The sequence below is a fragment of the Osmerus mordax genome, chromosome 4 (genome assembly GCF_038355195.1).
Source record: "Osmerus mordax isolate fOsmMor3 chromosome 4, fOsmMor3.pri, whole genome shotgun sequence".
NCBI lineage: Eukaryota > Metazoa > Chordata > Actinopteri > Osmeriformes > Osmeridae > Osmerus > Osmerus mordax.
The window spans coordinates 5,973,838-6,000,072 of record NC_090053.1 but is presented as its reverse complement, the minus strand read 5'-3'; the positions used below and the strand labels follow the sequence as shown (position 1 = coordinate 6,000,072).

The 26,235-nt window shown below is 41.0% G+C and overlaps 5 protein-coding genes across 9 annotated transcripts; 3 read left to right on the top strand and 2 right to left on the bottom strand.

Annotated features, from left to right (window-relative positions):
- Positions 1-327: 327 nt before the first annotated feature.
- Positions 328-5,730, bottom strand: LOC136941933 (G/T mismatch-specific thymine DNA glycosylase-like). 2 transcript variants are annotated; one of them, XM_067234602.1, is made up of 11 exons: positions 5,674-5,730; positions 4,914-4,982; positions 4,043-4,209; positions 3,478-3,809; positions 3,305-3,374; positions 3,022-3,157; positions 2,827-2,909; positions 2,644-2,738; positions 2,349-2,520; positions 1,987-2,163; positions 328-1,641 (listed from the first exon to the last, which is right to left on the bottom strand). In XM_067234602.1, exons 2-11 carry the CDS (start codon positions 4,967-4,969, stop codon positions 1,508-1,510), a joined length of 1,422 nt encoding a protein of 473 aa, XP_067090703.1. In that variant the 5' UTR covers positions 4,970-4,982; positions 5,674-5,730; the 3' UTR covers positions 328-1,507. The 2 variants fall into 2 exon arrangements, with proteins under 2 accessions (XP_067090703.1, XP_067090704.1); XM_067234603.1 differs by lacking the exon at positions 4,914-4,982 and having other exon boundaries at positions 5,674-5,683.
- A 601-nt stretch (positions 5,731-6,331) lies between these two features.
- Positions 6,332-9,992, bottom strand: tdg.2 (thymine DNA glycosylase, tandem duplicate 2). 2 transcript variants are annotated; one of them, XM_067234705.1, is made up of 11 exons: positions 9,899-9,992; positions 9,553-9,624; positions 8,678-8,940; positions 8,386-8,585; positions 8,111-8,180; positions 7,880-8,015; positions 7,691-7,773; positions 7,508-7,602; positions 7,238-7,412; positions 6,930-7,055; positions 6,332-6,801 (listed from the first exon to the last, which is right to left on the bottom strand). In XM_067234705.1, exons 1-11 carry the CDS (start codon positions 9,907-9,909, stop codon positions 6,656-6,658), a joined length of 1,377 nt encoding a protein of 458 aa, XP_067090806.1. In that variant the 5' UTR covers positions 9,910-9,992; the 3' UTR covers positions 6,332-6,655. The 2 variants fall into 2 exon arrangements, with proteins under 2 accessions (XP_067090806.1, XP_067090807.1); XM_067234706.1 differs by lacking the exons at positions 9,553-9,624; positions 9,899-9,992 and adding an exon at positions 9,028-9,172.
- A 288-nt stretch (positions 9,993-10,280) lies between these two features.
- uqcc6 (ubiquinol-cytochrome c reductase complex assembly factor 6) lies at positions 10,281-11,476 on the top strand. Of its 2 annotated transcripts, none has more exons than XM_067235054.1 (3): positions 10,281-10,380; positions 10,734-10,873; positions 11,116-11,476. In XM_067235054.1, exons 2-3 carry the CDS (start codon positions 10,766-10,768, stop codon positions 11,224-11,226), a joined length of 219 nt encoding a protein of 72 aa, XP_067091155.1. In that variant the 5' UTR covers positions 10,281-10,380; positions 10,734-10,765; the 3' UTR covers positions 11,227-11,476. The 2 variants fall into 2 exon arrangements, with proteins under 2 accessions (XP_067091155.1, XP_067091157.1); XM_067235056.1 differs by having other exon boundaries at positions 10,285-10,380; positions 10,739-10,873.
- Positions 11,477-13,228: 1,752 nt separating this feature from the next.
- LOC136941891 (sorting and assembly machinery component 50 homolog A) lies at positions 13,229-17,465 on the top strand. The gene is made up of 15 exons (XM_067234538.1): positions 13,229-13,382; positions 13,829-13,939; positions 14,060-14,161; positions 14,275-14,362; positions 14,500-14,606; positions 14,769-14,899; positions 14,989-15,076; positions 15,164-15,292; positions 15,436-15,507; positions 15,628-15,714; positions 16,054-16,124; positions 16,291-16,358; positions 16,461-16,607; positions 16,753-16,894; positions 17,146-17,465. The coding sequence occupies exons 1-15, from the start codon at positions 13,362-13,364 to the stop codon at positions 17,189-17,191; spliced, it is 1,410 nt and encodes a 469-aa protein (XP_067090639.1). The 5' UTR covers positions 13,229-13,361; the 3' UTR covers positions 17,192-17,465.
- A 266-nt stretch (positions 17,466-17,731) lies between these two features.
- On the top strand, positions 17,732-23,813 carry api5 (apoptosis inhibitor 5). 2 transcript variants are annotated; one of them, XM_067234460.1, is made up of 15 exons: positions 17,732-18,020; positions 18,807-18,968; positions 19,115-19,208; positions 19,340-19,405; positions 19,567-19,718; positions 19,932-20,138; positions 20,248-20,352; positions 21,291-21,380; positions 21,678-21,862; positions 21,996-22,089; positions 22,203-22,259; positions 22,338-22,417; positions 22,744-22,886; positions 23,175-23,265; positions 23,721-23,813. In XM_067234460.1, exons 1-14 carry the CDS (start codon positions 17,949-17,951, stop codon positions 23,252-23,254), a joined length of 1,587 nt encoding a protein of 528 aa, XP_067090561.1. In that variant the 5' UTR covers positions 17,732-17,948; the 3' UTR covers positions 23,255-23,265; positions 23,721-23,813. The 2 variants fall into 2 exon arrangements, with proteins under 2 accessions (XP_067090561.1, XP_067090560.1); XM_067234459.1 differs by having other exon boundaries at positions 23,175-23,813.
- The last annotated feature ends 2,422 nt before the right edge of the window (positions 23,814-26,235 follow it).

The following is a 26,235-nucleotide window of genomic DNA, read 5'->3' as shown; positions in this document are numbered from 1 at the left end:
TTGATACGTTTTTTATCCTTTATTGCATTTATCCTTACTGTTTTTTAGTATAGTATCCTTCCTGTAGCACCAGACTACGGGGTTTTCAGGTTTTGAGCATTAAATACTCAAAAAAATTATGACTGGGACCGGGACTGTCCTTAAGATTCCCTGACACAAACGTAAATTTCTAATAGCCTAAAGGATATTTAGTAATATGGTTTTGAATTGCTTGACAGACGTACTTGCACTAGTTCAGTTTAGTAAGTATTATGTAAATTACACTTAAATCACATTTCCCTTGTGGTATTTTCGATTGAGTGAAAAGAATATAGGCATACTAATACATACTGATACATTTTATTAAAACTCCCAACTTCCACAAAAAAAGGTTCAACATAAGCATACAAAAGATGTAGCTACCTCTAAACTTCCACTCGTTGTCTTGGGTGTTGTTACCTGAACATTCCAAATAAGACAAGACATGATTTCACATACAAGACATGATTTGGACAAATTATTTTACTATTTAAGTTGCATTCATAAGTCTGGTTTAAAAGTAGTATCTGAGTGAACATGAACGTGGGTGTGCAATGATAAGAGAACTGCTCCTTATTTATGACGTGTAGGTTTTTCTTTTTTTAATGCAAAAGAGTTGAGCAACAGTTATTGGTGGACCTTGAATCCTGCATAAACATCAGATCTCAAGACAATGTCTTTACAGTTCATCTCATTGAGTGAGCCATAACTACTTTCAGACTGCAAAAGTAACAACCCGAAAAACAATGGGCAACAAAATCTTCATTAACAAAGTTCTAAACATGAGATGCCTATTGTAAAAAATAAAGAAAAAAGCACCCGTTTGAGTATTGCAAAAAGAAAGTGTTCTGTGAGGACATCCTTGAATCTTTTATATCAAGTGGTGTGTAGTTCTTTCTGATCATCACTCAGTACCTGCTGTCGAAGGCACAGAATTGATAAAAATAGACAAGCTAGCTAAACCATAACACATTTCATACAGTCTTACTGTAATATGTTCAAACATGTGCATTTAGGACTTTATAACTTGTATATGTTAAAAATAAGGGCATTATAACAACCATCAGAACAGTAGTAAATCCAATATGTGTGTTAACACATACTAAATCTTTATGCAGTGAAGTACAGTACAAGAAAAAGAACCTACCATGTTTTCAATAGGTGACCAATTGTCACCTATTTTGGTGTCATAATTGTCAAGTCCCTGATTTCACATTTAAGAGGCTGCCTTGAGGGCAATCTTACAAACACACTTATAAAGAATATATAAAAATGTTTTTTTAAATGTAACGTATTCTCTAAAAACAGGCCCCATGTCTTCTAGCAGTGTATATTAAACTAACTGACTAATAAAAAAAAGACTGCAATTTGAAAATGGTCTTCTTCAAACTGAGGTGCAGCTTCTTGTGAAGGAAGAACAGGGCGTTGAGCTCCAGGTGTCCTGATAGGGCCTGTAGTGCCCTTTCCCTCTTGCTTAAACGTTTGCAGGTCAAGTCTGTGGCTCCTTAGAGCCCTCAATGTCTGGGATCTGATCTGCAAAGGACTGAGTCATCCACTGTCCTTCTGGGATCTGCCCCTCTGAGGTGGGGTTTGTTTGGGCTGTGGTCGCCTTCTCTGCCTTATCTGAAAAAGAGGCACAGTGATGTTTGTTTGACATGAAACTTCGGGCGCTCCGCCGCCTCACCGGACTACCGCACCATGTAGGCTGAGGCCTCGAGGTGGCTTGGGTTTGGATCTGGCCCAAGCCCTTTACTCCCCTCTCTTTCTTTCCCCACATTTACTGTCCTCTCCAAACACAGTATGTCCATCATAAAATAATAAAAGGCCGAAATCCCAGCCAAAAATATATCTTTCAACATTCAAATCCACAAAATCTCTCTGAATTCAAACTCTATGGGACTGCTTCCATGATGAGTAAACTGCCTCTTTAGTTTCCCAGAAGAGGGTCCAGGGTTTGTCCACACTAACCTGTGTTTTGAGCTGCTGAGAAAGTACAGTGGCCGTTGCTCTGGCCCTCTGCCGGGGCTTGGTCCTGATTCTGTCCCTGGGCTCCCTCAGGCCCACCCTCCACATAAGTTCCCCCAAAGGCTCCTTCGTAACCCGGGTCGTACTGCTCCTCCTTGATTGCCATCCTCTTGGCATCCTCTGTAATGTGGAAGAAACAATGTATTTTTTACTGAAATGTACCCCCAAATTTAATCTGTCAGGCAGAACATTGTTTTTAAGAACATTTATAGCAAATTTCATTTCTAGCTCTTTGGTTCTAGCGACATCCATCGGCAATCAGGGTGTATTGTGAGTTTGCGTAAGTGTTTTACTTTATAACTTACCCTTGGCCAGACCCAGATCAAAGGTATACTTCAACTCCTCGATTTCATCGCTTCTAGCCACACCCTTTAGCTGGTCCCTAAGCTCTCTCAGCTTGATGTAGAAGTGGACTTTGTCCTGGGCACGGGGAAACTGGGCACAGCGGGCACTGGACGATGGCATCAGATACAAGGCCTGTGGGGGGCATTGGAATGTTTTAGTTTAAAGAAATTCCACATATTTGAATAGGTACGCCTAGGTAGCCCAAATTTACAGTTCATTGAGCACACCGAATGAAAAAAAGTGCAGCGCTCTCACCACTTCGCAGTCAGGTATTTTGTGCGGTTGCAGACCAAATGTAAGTGTCTTTGGCTTTTTACCAAACATCTCTCTGCAGAACATTTCATAAATGCCTAAAAACAAGAAACACCAATTTAGTATTCATGACAGTGATGTCTGTGCCATGCAGTAGCTTAACATGTCATGTCAACATTTCCTTACATTTTCCGTTGAAAACAGCTATGAGAGGCTTGAATTTCTTCAGTTTCTCAACAAGAATTTTTCCTCCCTCTCGCAATTCTTTGCTATTTGGGACAGATGAACAGTGGTTGTCAAAATTGAATATGGTTTCATCAATAGCTATTATTCTTTTACTTGCATCAAAATGTAATTTCATCTAAAGGGTCTCTTGATTACGTTGAGAGGTCTTTGCTTCCAGGAGTGGCCCTGGCCACCATGTTGGTGAAGCCAATCTTGTACTTCTCAGGTAGTGAGGTGTCGGCCATGTGGTTGAGCAGTTCATCTGTGAACCCAGACAAGAACAGACACTTCCCTGCAAACACAGGGTCAGGATTGAATATGTTTTTTGCCACACACAAATTAATACCCAACTGCAATCTGTCAGTCTTGCACAGGCACAGGTCAGTACACGCTACTACATTTGTTCACACAATAATACAGAAATGTACATGAAACTTACAGAAATGGTTTCCTGGGCCAGGGAACCATCGTCCAATATAGGCTGCCATTAGACCTGGGTTTATTCCAATCTGCAGGACAAGATGAAGCTTATTTCAGTATTGATACATCATTTGGTCAACAAAACTGTGTTGTAACAGAGTGTCATGACGCCAATAGTATATTCCAACTTACAATCACATAGTCAAGGTTGTATTCCAGGAGGTCTGGTAGTGTTTTTGTCATAACCTCTTCCTCGCTCATCCCCTTGAAGCGGTCTACTTTCCTCTTCACCTTCTTGAAGGTCTCATCTATCTTCTCCTGCTTCCCATCACCCTCTGCCCCCTCCTTTCCTTTCTTGGGCTTGGGGCCTGGTTTGGCCTTGGGAGCATTGGGGTCCTTGACTACCTTAGGTGTCTTTGGAGGCTTGGGTTCCTTTGGAGGCTTGGGTTCCTTAGGAAGTTTGGGTTGCTTGGGAGGCTTAGGCTCCTTTGGCTGTGCCTGCCTCCCTCTCTTTTTGGCTGGTTCTGCAAACGTGGGAGAGAACCTAAAATTAGGCTACTTACTTTGACCGCATTGAGAAAGGTTTGGTATTTTTTTCTTATAAGTAAATGCATGGACAAGCATTTTGTTCCACAAGTTACTTAGTTTGATTCATTTTAAGTACAAGAGGTCACCGAGTACTATAAAGATATATTTCCCAGCCCTTTCCGTTCATTGTCTAAATAAAGCATAAAGTGTTATTAATGTATAATTGTACGTTTGGCTAGGTTGGCAGGCTCTTGCTGAAGCATGGGGTCCTGATTAGAGCCCATCTGGGCCATGGCCATCTCCTCCCTCTGTCCCTCAAAGTAGTGAGGACTGTGAAGCTGGTGGTGGTTTGAATACTGCGCCTGCAGAGCTTGCAGCTGCTGAGTCGACTGAATCCTGGTTTTAAAAGAAGAAGAAAAAATACAATAGAATATTGAAGCATATGTTTAAAAGCAGTCTTCACACACACAATTCATATTCCCACTCCAAACCAAACTGTAAGTATGATCAGGTAATGACATATGCTTTTTTTTGCATCCCAGCAAATTTGTCACATTTACTACTTGAAATAATTAAACACAATTGTCCATTATAACAAAACGCTTTGTTACAATGAACCAAAGGGTTACCACTTGCTTCGTAGCTCATAACAACAGAAAACCACTCAATACACTGCAAGAGATGTCTCAGTATTGCTTTGAGCTAATAATGATCATCATTAATTAACATTCATTTAGCACCACCTTAACATTTTCTTTTCTTTTTTATACAGCTGCTACAGACTTACAATATTTAGCTTACTTTGATATCTGTATTATTGTAAAGACTGGCAACGGCATGGGATTACATTACAGGTAACCTATGCCTAATGTCACTGTCTCAGATAATAAAATGTTCTCACACAGTATCATTTGCCATGGTTCAACACTGCACTGATGCCCTTCGCCAGTTAGTGCAATAGAAGGATGCAGGTCAAACAGTGGTGTGAAACAAACAAAAACACATGCTTTCATTTTCAGATTCATAGCACTGGGGCCCTATACGGGAACTTAGTTCAAAATGTGTGTCCTGGGCCATTTCTTACGGGGGGAGTAACTCACCACTGCTGAAGGTATTCCGAAGGGACAGGCAGAGATCCATACAGCTTTTCCTCCATCTTAACGGTTATACTTAATTAAATAGATCAATATTTATGTTGACGACACAGAATTGACGTTGGGCATGTTTTGTAGCATAACAATACTCTGGCAGTGTATGAAACTGAATGCATGTGCACAAACAAGATATTCAAATACTGATTTGATAAAGGTGCATCACAAATGATAAGGGAACATGAAAGAACAGGTTGGTCACACCAATGTTTGGTATAGATTTAGCTAATATTTGACTCAATCTGTTATTAGATAGCTAAAACACGGATATTTTAAGATGGCAAGCTAACGCGTTACGACTTTTAATTTGCATGGCCAGTCCTTTTGCTAGCATGCTAGACAACGACCATGGTTCATTAAATTATTTTTAGACACGTCTAGGTAGCGCGCTACAGCAACACCCGGCCTTGGTACGTGTACATATATATATATATATATATATAAACCTATAACGTCTCACGTAAAGGAATCGTATTGCATGGATTTGAACTACATTTACATATCTGTGTAACAGACCATATTTTAATACACTCATTCCAGATTAGTTAGTAGCTAGCTACCTACTACTAGCAGGACTAGCTACTCCGCTAATGTTAGCTAGCCAGTTAGCATGGATGAATGACTAGAGCTAGCTATCTTACCTAGGTTCCAGTGAATATCTTTCACATACATACGTATTTATCCCATATCAGACTACATATATACATACCTCCAAAATATATGATGAGTGATATTTTCGTCCCAAAAATGATGTAAGCGAATCACTTTCGCGCTCTGCGCATTATACTTGCTGAAGATGCTTCAAACAACAAAGACTTGACAGCAAAGCACGTCAACTTTAACGTAGGGAGATACCATTTGAAGTGTTCAGGTGACACGGCATGGGAAATTTAATTTTTTTATGTAAGAAATGTATTTATGTATTGCTGCACTGGCCCATATATAATTTTTTATGTAAAATTATTATTAGTATTGAATCCACAAACATATGTGCGCATGTTTTGGAAAATATTGCATAAAGCCACAACGCACACTACCATTTCAGAAGTGGTAGGTTCCAAAGACTTTTAAACTCCGCTAGGTTTCTTCCCATTGGCTAATGTGGACAAAAAAATACTAAACACCTCTACTACTAATTAAGGTTCAACATAGATAACTGCAATCATCAATATAATTGCATAATAGATCAAGTATTCTGTGACTGTAAAATAGCTGAGTGCCTTATCCAGACAACCAGTTTGAGAACATGATTAATGCCATAATATGCTATGGTAAGCTAACTTGCTGTCCCATTAAATGATTATTTTGGGAAATTTGATGAACACTGGTCATTAATAAATTCAACAATCACAAATTTTGTGTCAGTTTTACAACTGATTTAATATCTCTGTCATAATAAACTTGAAAATTCCAGAGCACAATTACACTTCCACATGTACAAGTGAGGGATCCAACAAAATCCCATTCTTTTCAAAATATAAAAATAAGACACTGGACACATGCTTTATGAAATGCAATAAATAGTTATAAAAAATAAGAAAAAATGGGCTGTGTTCTACAGAGAGAATTTGAAACGGTAGTCCAGTCATGGTGGGCCGTATCTTCTCTTCCTTTTTCTGGTTGTGTAACATATGCATGCATCGTGATGCCTTCGGAAATGGTGACCCCAATAACCTTTTCTCTTCTGCAGTTCAGAATGTTTCTGCTCCCATCTGAGGTTGAGGTACATTGCTACTGTTACAGCTGATGTCCGGTATTTGGTCGGCGAACGACTGTGTCATCCACTGGTCATATGGCAGGTCGCCTGTTGCAGGGGCATGGTCTTTTCTGGCCATTTCTGGAAAGAAATAAAATGTTATTGGTATGTTTTTTCAAGCTTCATGAACAAGTACTCTAAACTCAGGAAGGTCAAATACGACTACATCTGTTCCTTTTCGAATTCCATGGTAAAATAGTATCGCTCACCTGTGTCTTTGGTGTGGGGAATATTACAGTAGCTGGTGCTTTGCTTTGCGTCTTCATGTGCCCCACCACAGTTCTCATACTCTGGATCTACATTTTCCTCCTTGATTGCCAGCCTCTTAGCATCATCTGTACAACAGCACAGACAAAAAATAAAATGATAGATCTTATCCGTTTCAAATGGCAGAAAATCACAATAAGGACTTCTTGTATAGACTTTGAATATTAGATGACAAAATCAAGGATCAAGAGACACCAAGTGTTCACCAATCAAATCCATCCTATCAACTCAAGTCATTGTATCCTTTTACCTTTGGCAAGTTGCAAGTCAAAGGAATAGTCAGTCTCCTGCACCTCCCGGTGTGTTGGTGACCCCCCTTTAATCTTGTCTCTTAGCTCCTTCAGCTTGACATAAAAGTGCACCTTGTCCTGAGCGCGGGGGAACTGGGCACAGCGTGGACTCGATGAGGGCATCAGGTAACACACCTATACAAAAGAGGTCACCAGTTTTTTTGTTTTTCACTGGTCTCCTACATTTTTCTTTGGTATTTGAAAGATGCTGTTCTGGGACTGGAACTTACTGTTTCTGTTTCTGGGATTTTGTACGGTTGTAGGCCAAATACAAGATTTTTGGCCTTTACGCCAAATATCTCTTTGCAGAAAATTTCATAAATACCTTCCAGAAAAAGATTACAGCAATTAAATAAATATAGTTGGGTTTGTCAAAACACAAGAATAATGCAATTTCTACACCATTTACTTACATTTCCCATTAAACGCTGCAATGAGGGGTTTGTACTTTTTCAGCTTCTCCACCAATTGTCGACCTCCTTCGCGGAACTCTTTGCTGTGGAAGCAAATTATGTGACAATAAAAAAGATATACATATTGTGTAGATGGATGAGACATCACATTGGGCATTTTTGCAGTAACCATGTTGATGGGCTAGGAACCTTGACAGGTCTTTGCTCCCTGGTGTTGTCCTTTCCACCATATTGGTGAAGCCAATGCCGTACTTGTCAGGTAGGCTCTGATCATGCATGTGGTTGAGTTGCTCTTCAGTCAAACCAGAAAGGAACAGACATTTCCCTGGGCATAAAAAAACATAGCACTCAATACTTTCATTTACAATACTGACAGCAAATCATCCTAACATGCCACAGTGGAGATTGTGTCCAACTCACAGAAATGGTTGCCTGGGTTTGGGTAATGGCGTCCTTTAAATGCTGACAACAGTCCTGGGTTGATACCAATCTGAGATCGAACAAAGTTGTCATTACAATTTATATTAGTTTATAAATGTTTCAAATCCACCTTGAATGTCACCTTGGATAAAGGTGTCTACATACATTTCTATGTAATGTGTTTGTCACAAGCCCAGAATCTTCCCTTGTGTGAACAAAACACATAAAAACTAGTCATATCAAACTCCATGATTAATCTTCAGTAAACAACTCACTATCAAAATGTCAAGATTGTGGGCAATAATGTCTGGCAGGGTTTTGGCCATAACCTCAGCCACTGACATGCCATTGAAGCGGTTGAGAGCCCGTTTAGCCTTCTTTATGGCCTCATTCTGGTCATACTCCTCCTGCTGTTTGCCTTCTTCCAACTTCTGTTTGGGAGGTCTCCCTCTCTTTCTCTTTCCTGGAGTTGGAGCTATGAGAGAGACATGTGGAAAAAAGGGTAGAGGCCAGACCAGATTTCAAGAACAAAGACCAAACAAAGAAAGAGGACAGAAGAGACACTACCTTGTGATGGATCTGCAGGCTGATGATGGTGTTGGACAATAGGCTCTTGATGTCCGGTGAAGTCGTGATGGAAGTCCAGGTCTTGGTGACCGAGGAACTCCTGGTGAATGGAAAACTCCTGGTGCACCGGCAGCTCCTGGTGGACTGACAGCTCAGTCATGACCCGGTCTTCTCTAGAACCATCCATGTACTGACCCACATGGCCTGTGTTGTGGTACTGCATCACATGCTGAGCCTGGGGATGCTGCTGGGTGGACTGGTACCTGGGTATCCAATAGAAATGCAGGATTAGACACAAAGAACAGACTGACACCGCATTTCCTTTGGTTGTTATAATGGCGTGTACGTACAGCAGGAGATGACAGTACAAAAAGGACTGAAACAGTATGATGTGATATGAAATCCCAATGCCTTGGTGGTTGTTGATAGTGGACTTTCTCACCTTCTAAAAAGGGCCAAAAGATTATATAAGCTTCAGGGTACCATTGTTGCAAATATTTAACATGTTATAAAACTTATTAAACTAATTGAAGGTAATTGTGCTGATTGAGTCTTGTGTCTGAACAACTTTATTAGAGCATCCCATCTTTTTTAATCAATTGTGTACACACAAAATATGTAAACATGATACAATTAGCCTACACATATGAACGTAAATGAAAAAACAGGATAATTACACAGGCTCACTAAACCTATTGTTGCAAGGGAAGCATGCTTTTCCTGCCTGATATTAAAATATAGTTTGTACGTTTCTTGGTGGCAGTTATAAAAATCAATTTAAATTCATGCATGAAGATGTAAACGTCCACTGACATTCGTCAATAGTTTCTTTTGATGCCAAACCTCCAACACCAATGCATTCGGGGAGAACTCACCACTGTTGGAGATAATCCGTAGGAACCGTCAGTGACGTATACTGCTTTTCTTCCATCTTTATCGTGGATTTACTTAAATAAATTAATATTCATTCTGCTGTTACAATGATTGCCTTTACTCTCAAAGGCATCAATAGGGGCCATGAATACTGGCAGCTGAATCTATTAAGCGTATTAGATTTGCAATACTGATTGTTATCGCAGGCAGGACCACAAAGACCTCTGGTGAGGGAAGGGTTTATACAGACAAGCATCATTATTTTACAGTCTGCTGCTCTAGCTTGCTTGCAGTTGAGTGGTGTATATTTTTATGTGTTAGTAAAATACAATTTGGTTTCAGACATACCTGTCATACATCTTCAGAATTCTTCTTTCTTCAAATAGGCCGATTGAGGGCGTTCAACGCACCCAAAACAAAGACCATTTAAAAGGTTCAGCCGTTCGGCTCGACTGTCTTCAGGAAGCGACATGTTTGGATGATTTCCCCCTGCTGGGGTGGAATGTGAACATGTTCGACTTGCATAATCATAATTTTTGGCCTGGTTGTACAGATTGTACAGTTTTTTTTTCTTCAGATTAATTAATATTATATTTTTCACATAACATGAATAATTACAGTAGATCGCAGTTTTTATTTGTATTACAAGTACTCCAACCGACTCAAGGTTTCAAGGTGCACAATAGGTGGCAGCAAAGCGCTTCAATAGGTGTCGAATCCAAGTTCTGAAGAAGAGCGAAGGTTGTGTTAGCTAAGTCAAAGACTATATTCTATAAGTGACCTGCTAGTGCTTAGTCTCCAATTATATTTTGATGAAAATTTGACCAAAGGCAAGTATCTAGTGATTTGGGCTAGTTTTGGAATCATTGCTCATAGTGTGGGTATTACGTTAGTTATCTAGTATAGGTAGCTCATGTGATGCATCGCCTGCTGTGTGTAGTAGACTAGACTGCTGTGACAGAGATGTGTGACATATATAATACTGTTTTACTTGAGCAGTGATGACGGTAAGAAAGGTTTCATGTAACATTAGGGATGAATCTGTTACATTAATTGTTGTCATTTATTATTTTAGCTATGATGATTAATTTACAAACTATTTAAGTACACCATATTGAGATCAATCCATATGACAAAGTCACATGTTCTGCAATTAAATATATCTGTATATTATCTTACTAAGGTTAGTCCTGAGTCCCTGCAGAAGGTGTGAAAATGCCTGCTGGTGTGTCCTGGCCTCGATATCTGCAGATGTTTGGGGCCAGTATGATGGCCATGTTTGTAGGAGCAGAATGTGTCCACCAGTACTACAGGCCTGATTTGGTAAGGGCACAGACAAAATCTCAGTCTTCTATTGTATTAATCTTTGCAGGTTTATATTGTTCAAACTAGAATTACAATAGTAGAATAAATATCCACTTTATTCGTCCTCAGTGCACTCTGGAGTGTTTCTCCCACTCTGTTGTTTATCAACACACAACTCTCATATCATGGTGTGATGTGATACAGTGAACTTTATGAAAATACCAGTGATAAGGCCATCAAACTATTTTTGTCTTTGCCAGAGTATTCCTGAAATCCCACCCAAGCCTGGGGAGTTGAAGACAGAACTGCTGGGATTGAAAGCTAGAAAAGAGAAAGTTTTGCAAAGTCTCAAATCTGAATCTGGGAATTGAGACACCTAAGTGAGGAACATTGGATTCAGTGGACAAGAGACCTCTTGTTCGTCCAGGTGTGGTGGAGCCCTATCAGGGCTTTTTTCCGTATCAGCCTGGCATACAGCTGCAAAGGATGTTATGGAATCGTTAAAAAACCTGGAACACCTTGGTGCTGGATTTATGTTGCTGGAGTGACACCCATCAGTCAAGCCTCCATCAAGAAGTCTGTTGAAACAAACGTACAAAAATAAATTATTAATATTCTGTACTTTGTATGTTTGGTGGATGTTTCAATGCATTTGTGAAAAAGAACCCTGCAATAGTTTAATGTACAGCAGTATACCTAACACTGAAGTACATTATAAAATAGTTTCTTGCCACCTGACGAGGGCAATACTTTGTAGCCAGCGCATTAATTTAGAACAGTGAACCGACAGTTTCACTGGAACGAGTTAGTAGGTGTCCATTAGCCAATCAGAATCGATTATTCCTCCAGACCATACTGATTAACACGAGAACTACTTCTTGTATTCAACAAACCAGATTAAGCCGCAGTGTCTCCTAGCAACCAATGGACAACCAATAAGCACCAGTCTAAACAAATATGGCGACAACACGGGAGCAAGAAGCTGCTAATTATCTTAAAAAACATAAAATTATCGAACTCATGGATAATTTAACAAGCATGCTGTTCTTTTACAGACCAGGTTTGAAGTTCCCATTACATTGGAAACTAATATTTTCAGTGCTTTTTTAACCTTGTGTTCTGTCGATTTGTCCTTTCCTACCGGTTTAGCGCAAACTTTACAAGCTCTGTAGTCTAGTGCTTACTAACGTGACACGTGTATTAAAGTTTTATCATGCCTCTAATATGGACTGCTTTTGCAGAGAGACCACAAGAATTTCTGATCGCTCAACTTGAACAGCTGCAAGTGTCCAAAATGAGGTCTCTTGAATGCCCAAGTTTGTTTAATGACTCCAACTTGGATGCAGTGTTTGGAATTATGGACCCTACTAACCAAGGATACATCACTTTTGTTCAATACAAGGAGGGTGAGGCTCCCTAAAGCATTTCTTCACCTCATAACATCATTGCTAGGAAGCCTATAGAAACAAACCCTCATCATACAAACCCTGAATAAACCCAAATCCAAAGTATGGACACTTTAATCACTGTAATAATTTAATTCTTTAGCATTGACAACTCTGGGAATAAAAAACGTAAATGAGTGTCCTGAAGGAATGGTCAAAAACAAGATCTCTCACGATACATTTAAGAGGGAGGCGTAAGTAAATAATATGCTCAAACATGCATCCATCGTTTCACTCATTCATTTTCTAATTTTGTTTTGTTTCGCCAATTACAGGAAGGAAGGACTGCAGCGAAGCTGTGCAACATTTCTATCATAATATGCAGCCTACATCGTTTTTAGTCTATTGTGTACTGAAACACAGGAGACGTATTGATTGTTTCATATTTAGAGCTCAAGGACAGTTATTCTGTTACATTGGTAATTAAACTTCTTGGTCAAAATGATGATGTGTATGGAAAGTATGTTGTTAAGCTACTGAACATCAGTCTGTTTGTCTGTGAACATCCAAATAAAGGTTAAACTAAATCACCATATAAATGTATCTTAACAGGAGAAGATGCATTTTCACAATCAAAGTTTATATAAAATAATAAGTTCTGAATTAAATCTTTTATTGTTGATACAGAATTGTATTTGATTCATTTGCAATTACATGCTCCATTGGAGTAGCGTTTGCTTCACTATTACAATTTCAAGCTAACAGGGAGACATAAAGCATCAGTCTTTTTACCCCAATATTTCATTATATTATTAAATGATATTATTATTTCAGTGTGATTATAATTTATTCACTAAACACGAACATTATTGTTAGGCTCATGAACCCGTCTATGTGAAGAGAACCATCTGAGGAATCTGCCTGTATGTGACCTTTTACTAGAAGATAGAAGCCCATTAAACTGGCACTACTTGGACGTCCCGGGAAAACTGGAGGCGTGGTTTGAGTGTGTCATGGCGTCAGCCGTCAACAAATCTATAGCAATATTTTTGGAATAGATATTCCTTTAACTCATAAACACCTCTGTGAAGTTCGAGGAACATTGTGCACGAGGTCCAAACATGGGCACCGTTCACGCAAGGGTAAGGACAGCAACTAAAAATCTATTGGTGACAGCATGACCTTTATGTAGGCTACTATAGTCAGTAGCTAGCTAGCTAGGTACAGACACGTACATAAGGCGGCTACTGATGTCAAAAAAGCTTACGGACTTGGCCATTGGTCAAGCTGACTCTTAAAATAATAGTTTGCACAATTGTCAGCACTACAAGTACAAATCACAGTCGGTTAGAATACAGCTAATTTGAAAACGCATGGAGCTAGCAATCCATCGCGCGCAATAGAGTTTTTCTTTCTAGTCAGGTCGTTGGAAACCAGTGGCATGCTTGCCATGCCGGTTATTAATGAGAATCTTAAATTATGGCATCCCTGGAACACTAACTCGCTTGCTACACTTGCTGCCACTTGTCTCACCACATCACTGAACACAGCAGACGGCATCATTTCTGTTGTGTTCATCCTATTGCAGAGCCTTGATCCACTACCCATGCACGGTCCGGAGCTGGGTGTTCATGCTGATGACATTGAGACTCCCGACATTGAGCAGGAGTCAAAGCAGGAAGTTCTTCAAAACAAAAATGTAAGACATGACTGTTTAGCAGAACTATACGTTCTCTAGTATTAGTCGTGGCTTTAGCCAGAATTGTATGTCCCTCCTTATTGCAGTTTATCTATGCTGTTTTCCCCCTATGCTCTTTAGGTAGTTGTTCAGCAGGTACACATAGATGGACTTGGAAGAACCAAAGAGGACCTCTTATCATATGAAATAGCTGAAGTATTCCGAGCCAAAAACCTGATTGATGTGAGTGTTTGTCAGTCAAACATAATGTACACATCATACAATAGTTGTTGTTAGTTTAAAATTGGTTTAGTGGTTGGAGTCCGAGGCATTGAATGAAACCAAATATGTTTTAGGTCATGAAGAGGTCGCATGAAGCAAGACAAAATCTCCTACGTCTCGGTATTTTCAGGAAAGTGGAAGTTGTTATTGACACCTCACAAGGTAATTTATAATTGAACAACACTCAGGTAATACCCACATTACATGCTCACTTACTTTTTTATGTGCCCAACAGTAAATGTCAATTATAATACAAATGAGTGTTTTATATTAAGATACAGTATATTGTTTTCTTGCAGGCGCAGATGCACTTCCAAATGGACTAGATGTTACGTTTGAGGTGACTGAATTGAGACGAATGACTGGGAACTATAACACCATGGTTGGGAATAACGAAGGTAGCATGGTGAGAATTCCCAATGACTGATCTGCTTCCTTCTCTCGTGTAGCAGTAGATTACCCAAGTATCCAAAGCCCATAGACAGCCAACAGCACTGTCCTGATTAGCTTTCCACTAAGTTCAAGTCCATTGTTAGTAGTATGTTTTGACGATTACCTCCTCCTGCAGGTTCTTGGCCTTAAACTACCCAATGTGTTCGGTCGAGCAGAGAAACTCACTTTCCAGTTCTCTTATGGCACCAAAGAGACCTCTTATGGCTTGTCGTTCTTCAAGCCCCAACCTGGACACTTTGAGCGCAAGTATGAAACATTGCTACTAAAGTGATGATGTATGTGTGTAATATCAAACTCTAATAATCTGCATATGAATGTGATCCTGTTCTTCACAGTTTTGCTGTTAATGTATACAAGGTCACTGGCCAGTTCCCATGGAGTTCACTGAGAGAGACTGATCGGGGCATCTCCACAGAGTTCAGCGTATGTATATATTGCTCATGCAAATGTGGTGGTCCAGTTTGGTGTGGATCAGTAAATTACTCTATGGTTCTGTTACGGTTTTAACAGTTTCCTATCTGGAGGACTAACCACACCCTGAAGTGGGAAGGTGTGTGGAGAGAGCTGGGCTGTCTGGCTCGTACGGCCTCGTTTGCCGTCCGGGAGGAGAGTGGCCACTCCCTCAAGTCATCGCTCTCGGTACTGAGCCTCAGTTTTGCTTTATACACACCCCAAATCCCCAATGTAATACAGAAACTAATTATTTTAGATTGGTATAGTCTACAATAATGACTTGGATACTGCTTGGTTCTTTTCCTCTATGCAATTGTCTTGCTCTGCAGCACGCCATGGTCATTGACACCAGAAACTCAACCATCCTTCCCAGGACAGGCGCCTTGCTCAAGTTCCACCAGGTATATCAAGGCCAAGTGAACCAATACTTGCACCATCCAATCCCAATGAATCCATTCCCCTTTATTCCTACATTGGACATAATGAAGTAAACATATGACTTTGTGTCTGTGGTATTCCAGGAATTGGCAGGCTATACCGGGGGAGACGCCAGCTTCCTAAAGGAAGACTTTGAGATCCAGATAAACAGACGTCTTTTCTGGGATTCGGTAAGATTCAACAGAAATATTTGTGGGTGGTTCAATGGAAATTCTACTTTATTAATTTAATCATTTGTATTTGGGGCTAGTTTTTATCTATATCTAGAGGGTGCATTAAGAAGGGAGTATCAGGTACAACATAGTGGCTTGTGAGAGCACAAGGATCCCGTTCAGTGAACCTCCTCTTTGGTTCTCAGTGCAGCAGTTGTTGCTGGTAGAATGGAAATTTAGGGGATGTTTGTGTGCAGAAAACTACATCAACTCCTGAACAATGTTGTGATTGCATTTATTTATTTATTTTAAATCTTTGCTGTGAATTAAGCAAAATACTTCTGTGAATTCCTTTAGGTCTTGTCTGCCTCTCTGTGGGGAGGAATGTTGCTGCCCATTGGAGACACGCCAACGTGCATAGCAGACAGGTACAGAAGACTTTCACTCTGTATCCTCTGCCATCACTGCAGTCCTGAGAACCCTAGTCTGAAAAAGACTGCATATGGCCCAGTTTAGTGGGATTCCTTGGCTGCACAGAATAATAACAATGATTTAATCCTACAATGTCACACTTTCCATCTGTTTTTTTCATAGGTATTATCTGGGTGGGCCTACAAGTGTGAGGGGATTCAGTATGTACAGCATTGGCCCACAGAGTGAAGGTAAGAACGTGATGATCTTCACTGTCAAATTCAGTGAGGGTTATGGTTTATGATTGATGGATTTTTGTGATTTAGTTTTTTTTTTTATTATGGGTATGACAGGTGACTACCTGGGAGGTGAGGCTTACTGGGCTGGTGGGATCCATCTGTATACTCCACTACCCTTCCGTCCAGGCAAAGGTGGCTTTGGAGACCTCTTCAGGACCCACTTCTTCCTCAATGCTGGAAACCTGTGTAACCTTAACTACGGTGAGCACTGCTGTGCTATTAAACACGGAATACATGTCATGAAATACTGACCTCGGAATCAATAGTGTACCTAGAATATGTCAGAGTGGCGGTGTTCTGAATATGACCGTGCAGCAGAGGTGATGGTTCAAAGTGTCTCCCTAAGGCGAAGGTCCAAAAGCACACCTTACAAGACTGGCAGAGTGCATTCGCTGGTCCTACGGAGCTGGAATTGTGCTACGCCTGGGGAACATTGCTAGACTGGAGCTCAACTACTGCATTCCCATGGGTGTCCAGAGTGGAGACAGGTAAGCCTATGTGGATACACAGGCTGGATGCTTATAGTAAAAGTTTGAACTATTATTGTGTGTAGATGGTGAGTAAAGACTATTTGGAATTCAGACTAAGTAAAAAAAAAAATGAAAAAGGGATGTACATTATTAATTAAAAAGACACTAGTCATAAAGAGTGCATATATTTTATACACTAGTCAATGAACATTTCATATTTGACTATACAAGTTTAACACTTTTTTTAAACTTATGAATCTAATTTCTAGGATATGCGATGGTGTCCAATTTGGAGCAGGAATCCGATTCCTGTAATATCTTGATGCATGGAATTTTGAGATGATGAAGGACTACAGGCAAATGTAATTTGCTCTGAAGAAAGAATTATGTTCACACACTCATGGTTGCTGGGAGTTGATTTGCTACATTTGTATGTGAAGAATGGAACTTTTGGAGATGGCTGTATAAATCAGAAAAATGTTTCCCAGTGCCCAAGATGTGGAAAACCATAATAGGAAACAAAACCCATGAGTGCTCTTATCATTGGTCAAATATGGTCTGAAAGAATAAACACAAAAATAAAATGTTATTCAATACACTTGTTTTAATTAGCTCTATATGGTTATCTACTTGTAGGATTTGCCTTAATGACTTTAGATTTAGGTGAAAAACCTGTGTGTTCTGGTACAGTGTCAACATAAAAATGAAATGTATGTACCAAAGGTGGTAAATAACCGAAAAGTTGCTCATTGTATTCCACGGCTACATCTTTTTTCCTCGCAGTGGTTTGTCGAGGAGCTATCGCTCAAAAGTATTACTTCCAGGCTTCCGTTCCCGAAGCTTATTTCGTATCAGAGCGAATGTGGCTGTTGGTTAACATTGCGGAACGGACCAGGCAGTTGGGACTTAGATCATCTCTATAAATTTCCGATCCCCAACCCTTTTCAAATATTCTGCTTTGATAAGACTAGAATCATATGTTTTACGTTTTAACCCAAAAGAGCACATCAGAAGTCTTATTTGCGTAATATTTAGTCGGCGTTCTCACCAAAAGACACTTGGACGCACGCTGATGGCGGTCACTATCGAGGAGCTGTATCGTAACTATGGGATCCTTGCAGATGCAAAGGATAACTTGAAACAGGTACGCGCATTATTGCCTTTTAACAATAACCTAATGACCGAATTGTTCAATGGTTAGCTTTACTGCAATTAGTCCCGAACACGATTTTTTTGAAGTCGCACTTACTCTCGATAGATATCCTAGCTAGCTAGTTAGCCACCAAGCTATAACCCGCTTGGGCATAGGGTTGACTCGTTTGGAATTTTAAGTTGTCTGAATTCCGTCATGGTTCAACTGTGAATCTCGTTTTGACGGTTGCTTGGTTCATGGGCACCGCTGGGCGCTACTGTGGTAGAAAAGCAAATGATTACTGGCCAACTAGTTACGTCAATTGCTAGCTGCGTCAATTGCTTTACTGAACTGGGGCCCAGCCTAGCATTTGCTAACTTGCTTGGTATCATCATGTAACCTTGTCTTCTGTCAGGATGACCGAGACGTTTTCTCTTAGGGGGTATTTTACCCTATATACAGAACAACACGTGGATATTATTTTGTTAGCTTGCTAGCTTGTTACAGAGCAATGTTAGCTAGATAGCTATATTTACAGTATCAACCCCCAAAGGATAGATGGCAAGCCAGCCGGCTGGTTAGCTAATCAGCTAGCTACATTGCTAGCTAGCAAGTCCTCAGGCCAGGGGTAACAAAACTAAATCACTAATAGGAGCTGCCTGTAGGCTGTTTTTCGCAACGGAATCTGAAGGGACAACAGCATGTTCTACTATGTTTGTCTTTTTTAGTGTTTCTGTTGACCTTTATCTGTTAATATTTGCTAATTAAACACGTGTAACATGCTTATTTCTCCTTCAGCACAAAGACGCCTACCAGGCAATTCTTGACGGGGTAAAGGGGGGCCCAAAGGAGAAGCGTCTGGCTGCACAGTTCATTCCCAAATTCTTCAGCAGCTTCCCAGAACTGGCAGATTCAGCCATCAATGCCCAACTGGACCTGTGTGAGGATGAGGACGTATCGGTAAGAATGACTTTCATACATTATTCTCCAACACTTACTACAAAGCAGTTAACATACAGTCTCTGGCCAAGCTTTCACTATATGTGGTAGAGATGGTATACGTTCCACACTCACTTGACATCCTCTCTGCACTCTTTCTTGTCTAGATTCGGAGGCAGGCCATCAAAGAGCTCCCACGTTTCGCTGCGGGGGAGAACATTGTCAGGGTCGCGGATATCCTCACCCAGCTTCTACAGACAGGTAAAGACTCCTTGACTTACCTACTCACTAGCAACAGGTTCAGGTTTCAGAGATCTTTGCATTATGTATAAAAAAAAAGAAAAAGTTATGTTGTTTCCTGTTTGTTTTGAAACAATATTTGTGCTTTTTAGACGACTCTGCAGAGTTCAACCAAGTTAACACTGCACTGCTCTCCATCTTTAAAATGGACGCCAAGGGTAAGTGGCTTTCTATTTATTTTATTCAACGTACTAGACAACTCTGTATTTCCTTAGTTATATGTTCAACAGGTTTGTGTAGTTGCTGTGATAAATTAATCACAAAGCTAAGTAGACAAAGTAATTGGTGTCTAATCTTCCATTGTCCCTCTTTCACCTAGGTACTCTGGGAGGGCTGTTCTCTCAGATCCTGCAGGGAGAGGACATAGTGAGAGAGAGGGCCATCAAGTTCCTCTCCACCAAGCTGAAGGGCCTGCCTGAGGATGTCATGACCAAGGAAGTGGAGGACTACATTTTTACAGAGACCAAAAAGGTCTGTTAGGTCTCTTCACTGAATGTTGTTTCATGTGGTTGGATATATTTTCTTCCGTTAGTGAGGTTGTGGAGGTCTTGCCCTGAGAAGGCCTTAAGATTTGGCCTTTCATCTTGAAATTATAATTTGGAAAATTGTTGTGTGCATTTGTTTTCCATCAAATGGCCATATTTGGGTGTCAATCTTCTAATCCTGCCCCCCTTTCCCTCCTAGGTACTGGAGGACGTGACTGGGGAGGAGTTTGTTCTGCTGATGCGTGTGGTGTCCGGGCTGAGGGCGCTGCAAACAGTAAGCGGACGACAGCAGTTGGTGGAGCTGGTGGTGGAGCAGGCCTTTCTGGAGCAGGCTCTGAACCCTGCCGACCCCGACACGGTGGACCGCCTGATGCAGTGCACTCGCCAGGCCCTGCCCCTCTTCTCTGTAAGTGAAGTGAAGTGGATTGCTCAGACCCTCAATGGATTGTGCACACACGTTCCTATTCTCTCACAAACACACTCGCACGTTGCCCATTTCTATTTCTCTCTTTCAGAAAAATGTGCATTCCACTCGTTTCTTGACGTATTTCTGTGACCACGTTCTGCCAAACCTGAGCTCACTGACCAGTCCAGTCGCAGAGCTGGACATTCAACTGGAGGTTAGCCACACACACACAACCCCGACTTAATGATACGGTAGAATTTACAGTCGAGCTTACCCGGTCTTATGTTGCCGCTCTATACCGTAAACCTTAAGTTATATGTGACAAATGCTGGTATTTTGGTCCATATGTACTGTAGGTCATCATTTTATCGTTTTTTACATGTCAGAGAAGTTCAGAATGTAAGCTTCCAAACATAATTTGTTCATTTAAATCAGGCATTTATATTTGAACAACATATTTGACTGTTGGTACCCCCTAAATAACTAGCGGAGAAAATCCCCTTAAAATGTTTTGAGCTTTTTCCCCACTTCCCACTGGCAGGTAATGGGTGGGAACAATAGTTGGTCAACTCCACCCCAAACCATATGGACCCACCTTGCCGTAAACCAACACCACACATCCTTGTTTATGGATGGTGGCTTGACCGAAACTAATTGACAATAGCCAACAAAACCAAAGATGTTAATCAAACTGCACCCGTATCATGCCCCCAAAACGAGAAAACATGCCAAGTTTTGATTTGCTAAGTTCTGATTGATTTAACAAATTGAGTATTCGTATCCCCAAAAAAATCCAATTATTTTGAGGGATTTCTTCAAAACACTTACTTTTGTGATGTGATAAAAAAGTAATACATATGTATTAGTAACTTTTGTGCATGCTAGCGCGATTTGAAGATTCCTACATGCTGCCTTGTTTACCAGCACCTGTCACATGAACCATGAAACTTTTTTTGTTACATGACTTGCAGGAATAATGCAAGGAATACTTACTGTTGCAGAATGCATTAAGATCATGTTGGCTATTCTGTCGATGTGCCTCTATTAAACGGGTGCAAATCAGTCTGCATAGGGTAACACTGCCTTTCATTACCAGCATACACAGATTTGCTCAGCTAAGAGTGTTGTGTGTGTGTGTGTGTGTGTGTGTAGGTGTTGAAGCTGCTGGCTGAGATGAGTCCGTTCTGCGGGGACATGGACAAGCTAGAGACAAACCTTACCATGCTGTTTGAGAAGCTTCTGGTAAGAACCATACTGGAGAGAACCACAGCAGCTGTCCTCACAGGATTCAGTTTGCACACACACTGCTTTGTTGGCATAACATAATGAATGCGTTTTCACGCAGTGAAGACTGTGGCCGATTTCTGCTGCTTTGTTTAGATAGCCCTTTATGTTATATTGGAGCATTGATGACCAGACTGGTATTCCTGGTATATTTCTTATAAATGGCTTAATGGCTGACCTGCTCTTTCATTATTGTCCCCCCTCTTTCTGTCTCTTCTCCTACAACCCCCCCCCCCCCTCCCTTACCCTCTGTAGGAGTTCATGCCCCTCCCTCCGGTGGAGGAGGGGGAAAACGGGGAAAATGCCAGCGGTGAGGAGCCCAAGCTGCAGTTCAGCTACGTAGAGTGTCTTCTTTACAGCTTCCACCAGCTTGGCAAGAAGCTGCCTGACTTCCTTATCGACAAGATCAATGCAGAGCGCCTCAAAGATTTCAAGATCAGGTAAAGCAGATGGGTGTGGCAGGGGCTTTTTACTTTTATTTGAGCTTTTCTTCTGCTTGACTGTATATTGAAGCGGGTAGAATTTTTCTCAATTATTCGGAACCACTTTTCTGTGTACCTCACTATCCCACAGGTTACAGTACTTTGCCAGAGGACTGCAGGTGTACATTCGTCAACTTCGGGTAGCCCTGCAAGGCAAGACAGGAGATGCACTGAAGACTGAAGAGGTGTGTGTGTGTGTCAGAATATTCCAAATGTTTAATTTGATGGCTACTGGGGGAATGCACATGAGTTTTTTCCCCATCTCATTCAATGTCGCTAACCTGACGATGTCCTTCAGAACAAGATGAAGGTAGTGGCTCTGAAGATCACCAACAACATCAACGTTCTCATCAAGGTACATGGCCCTACGAGACGTGTGTGTGTCAAAAGGCAATGTTCTGTCAATCTAAATTTACACGTGTTTGGTTTACAGGATCTCTTCCATAATCCTCCGTCATACAAGAGCACAGTCACCCTGTCCTGGAAGCCGGTTCAGAAGGCAGAAGCTGTAGGGTAAGCCCTTTACTCTCATATCAGGGAGTCAGATGGCTGAGCGGTTAGGGAATCGGGTTGTTAATCAGAAGGTTGCCGGTTCGATTCCCGGCCGTGAAAAATGACGCTGTGTCCTTGGGCAAGGCACTTCACCCTACTTGCCTTGGGGGGAATGTCCCTGTACTTACTGTAAGTCGCTCTGGATAAGAGCATCTGCTAAATGTAAATATCAAGTAGTTGCCTTTATTGCCTTCTTGTTCTCTTTCTCTTGTAACCATGTCAAAAGAAAGCATATATGTACCGTGCCAATCACCCATTGTCATGATTTATATTTATGACCCTTGTAGTCAGAAGCGCCCGTCGGGTGAGGAGATGGGCGCAGGCAGCGCCATGAACAAGCAGATCTCCCCTTTGCCCAGGAGGGACGCACGGCAGATCTACAACCCCCCCAGTGGCAAGTACAGCGCCACCATCGGCAACTTCACCCACGGTGAGGGAACCCCCCAAAGATGGCATCTTAATGTCATTCCCATTGGCCCAACAGCTTACTCCCTGTATACGTTTTGGTCATATTTCTTCTGAATGATGGAAGCTTAAATGCAGAAATCATGAATGTGCTTAGCATTGGTGTTTTATTGGATGTGGGTGGTGCCTCATGTGTTGGGGGATGCATTTAAGTGGAGGATTTGGGTTCAGCGTTTTAGAAAGAAATATTCTTCAAACGCGCATATGATGAAATGCTGACCTCATCTGTGTTTCCCCGCACGTCTGCTTCCAGAAAACCGTGGAGGCTTCAGGGGAGGCCGAGGACGAGGCTTCGGAGGCAGGGGAAACCGGAGCCGAGGCCGCATTTACTGAGTTCCTTGTATGTGCGTGTCACACACACACATACACACACACACACACACACTGAACTGCAGCACATCAGGAGCCTTGCAGGAGGCATGCTGTCTCTTTCATCACCATGCCCCCCCCTGGTCCACTGTACTATCCCCGTTTCATCTTCAGCTACCTGTGTAAAAGTTGTCTCTCCCCACCCATGAAAGTATGAATCCACTTTTTAGAGAATGGGCTCTGACTTTTCTACCTGACGTTTCTAGTTCCTCCCATTCTCCCTAGCAAGGTGATGGTTCAAGTAGATCATATTGTTTTGGTTCATTTGTTATTTTTATTAAGTGTATTTCTGTCAAGAAAAGCCAAATTGTACCTGATTGATATTTTTGTCAGATTGTTGGGGAAAAAAAGTTTTACAAACTGGTGACAATTGCATTCTTTCTACCTTATGTAATCCAGAATTTCTTTAATGTCTTTTTTTATTTTTTAGGAGCTTTAATTGGATTGGCTGACTCCTGCTACTTTATATGAGATGATAACGTTTTCATCTGAATTTTATCATAAACTTGTGCTGAAGTCTCAACTGCTTTCCCTTTTTTGTTTGTGTAGCCTCCGGTTAATGTTGTAGTGAGTTTTACTGTTAAGCATTGGTATATAAACTGCAATATTTTGACAGGTTGTGATGCTAAAACACAATATTAAGATTTATGAGATCAATTCATTTTAAGGACAGTCCTCAACCAGCATTGGCAGCTATACTGTAGTTGATGGAGGACAATAGTCACTTTTCTACTAATGAATGGTAGCCAGTAGTATGACCACAGCATGACAAGTAGCAGAACAAAGTGTGTCACTCTAAACCTGTTGATTGTTTATACTTTGTGTCATATTGCTGGGTCTCCTGCTTATGTTGTGCATGCCTGGGACCCTTACATTATTTGTGAAATGTTTTGGATAAAAAAAAATTAAAAACCAAATCTGTGGACATGATATAGTAAGTCTAGGTTGTTTGCCTTAGGTTTGATGTGTTCTTGTGGACAGCTCTTTCATTTTCGGACTCCTAAAGAACATTAGGTGGTATTTATTATTCATTTCTACTTGAAGCCTAATGAGGAAGGAGTTTGGAGAGGTGACCAAGTAACCTTTAGTTGGGGTGTGTTCACACTTGGCAGGTTTGATTTGATTAAAACAAACAATTCCTTTAGTTTAGATTCAGTGATAAAAATGCCAGTGTGAACGGTAAGAGAACCAGGACTAAATGTATAATTTTCTGTACAATTTATGTATTTTGATGTACAGTATTGGGGTTGTACGTAGAGAAGGTCTGTTTTTGGAGTTGAGATCAATTTTGAGCAATCAAAAGTCCGACTGAATTTGTTTTTGCGGGTAAGCTGGGGGGTCACTGGATGGAAAGCTAGCATACGTTTTTCTGTACTAGACTCCTCTCACATCCTGGTAATCCATTCTCTTCACTTCCACTGTGTCAATCTTATCTACCTCCTCATCCTCGTCTATGTGCATGCCTCCACGCTCCTCTTTTCAGCCTGTCCCTATAACCCCCTTTTCCTAAATTCACCTTTTCACCCTCTTTTTCACCTCTTCCTTCTACACCCTGATCGCCCTTTCCACCCCTCCCCCTCTTCGTTCTGGGTTTAGCTTTCTCAAAGTTTTTCATCAGCAAGGCAGAAGAGGGGGGAAAAAGAGGGTAATTTTAGCCTTTGCTCTGGGATGTGGTATCCACATTTAGCTCTGACTCTCTTGTCACTCTCTCTGTCAGCCCCCCAGCATGCTCTTTTGCCTTCCTACTCCCCTGTATTCATTCCTGTGTCACCTCCATTCACCCATCTGCTTACTTCCCTCCCATTCCATCCATCCATCCCTCTCTCTCCCACTGCATCAGGACTAGAGGGGAGAAGTTGCTTTGAAATAGGGAAACTAGGCACTCAATTATTGAGGAGGCTAAAAATAGGGCTTTCCTTATTTAGAAAGCTCTAAATTTCTCACACCTGGATGGAGTCGGTCTAGAGTCTCTGTCTCTCCTCATGCATGGCACACGTCTCACAAGCTTACAGTGGGGGCCATAGGTTTCCATGTGAGGATATGTGTGTGTGGGTGTGTATGTTTTAGGGGGAGGGACTCATCTCTCAATTTTCTGAATTGGCTTCTAGGTTTATCATTGGTTTTGATATAAGTAGGTATATTTATTCATTTGTAAACTCAGTACCAGGCTGAGAAACCACACATTTCCATGTATTTCAGGTATTTTCTGAATCATGTTAAATCAGAGTCCAGTAATTGAGGCTTTAGCATGTGGATCATAAATATGAATAATTAATGAATAATTAATTAGCATCAATCTAACACTGCACTGCATGTAAAGCACTTTTCAGTTGTTTCTTTTATTGCACCTGCAAGAGGCCAATTGTATTATTTACCACTTAAATACTCCACTAGGTGGCGACACAGACCAACATATTCTTCACCCAATCACTGGGTCTATTTTTATCCCCAGCAAACAAGCCACTTTAGCTTTAATTACATATTTTTGTTTCTATATGATGTTCTGGATAGATTCCAGTCCACTGTTAACACTGATACGAGAGCCCTCTGTGAAGCTGGGCTATTTGCAAAATATTGTAAAATTCCTATCATCCTGACCTAAAATGAGTTGAATTCTGCTAAATGATTAGAGACCAGTGTATTTGTCAGGTAGTGGTTAAGTATGATAAAGACAGTTTGGCCCTCTGATCTGAAATAGCTGCATTGGGCATGGGTGTACACCACAGTAGATTTGATGTTTTTTCCAGCTCTTTATTAAAAGGTTGAGTTCCATGGTTGGGTGGGATGACCCTAGGAGTTTTTTTCCGGGGCTGATATGAACTGCTTCCATTGAATGTGGATGTGTCCTTGTATGTCCCGAAGGAAGCAACTGTCTGTCTTTCAGTGTTCTGTCGGGTCCTTAGAAATGACGTTACAGAAATCCTTTATTTTTCATCTCAGCAACC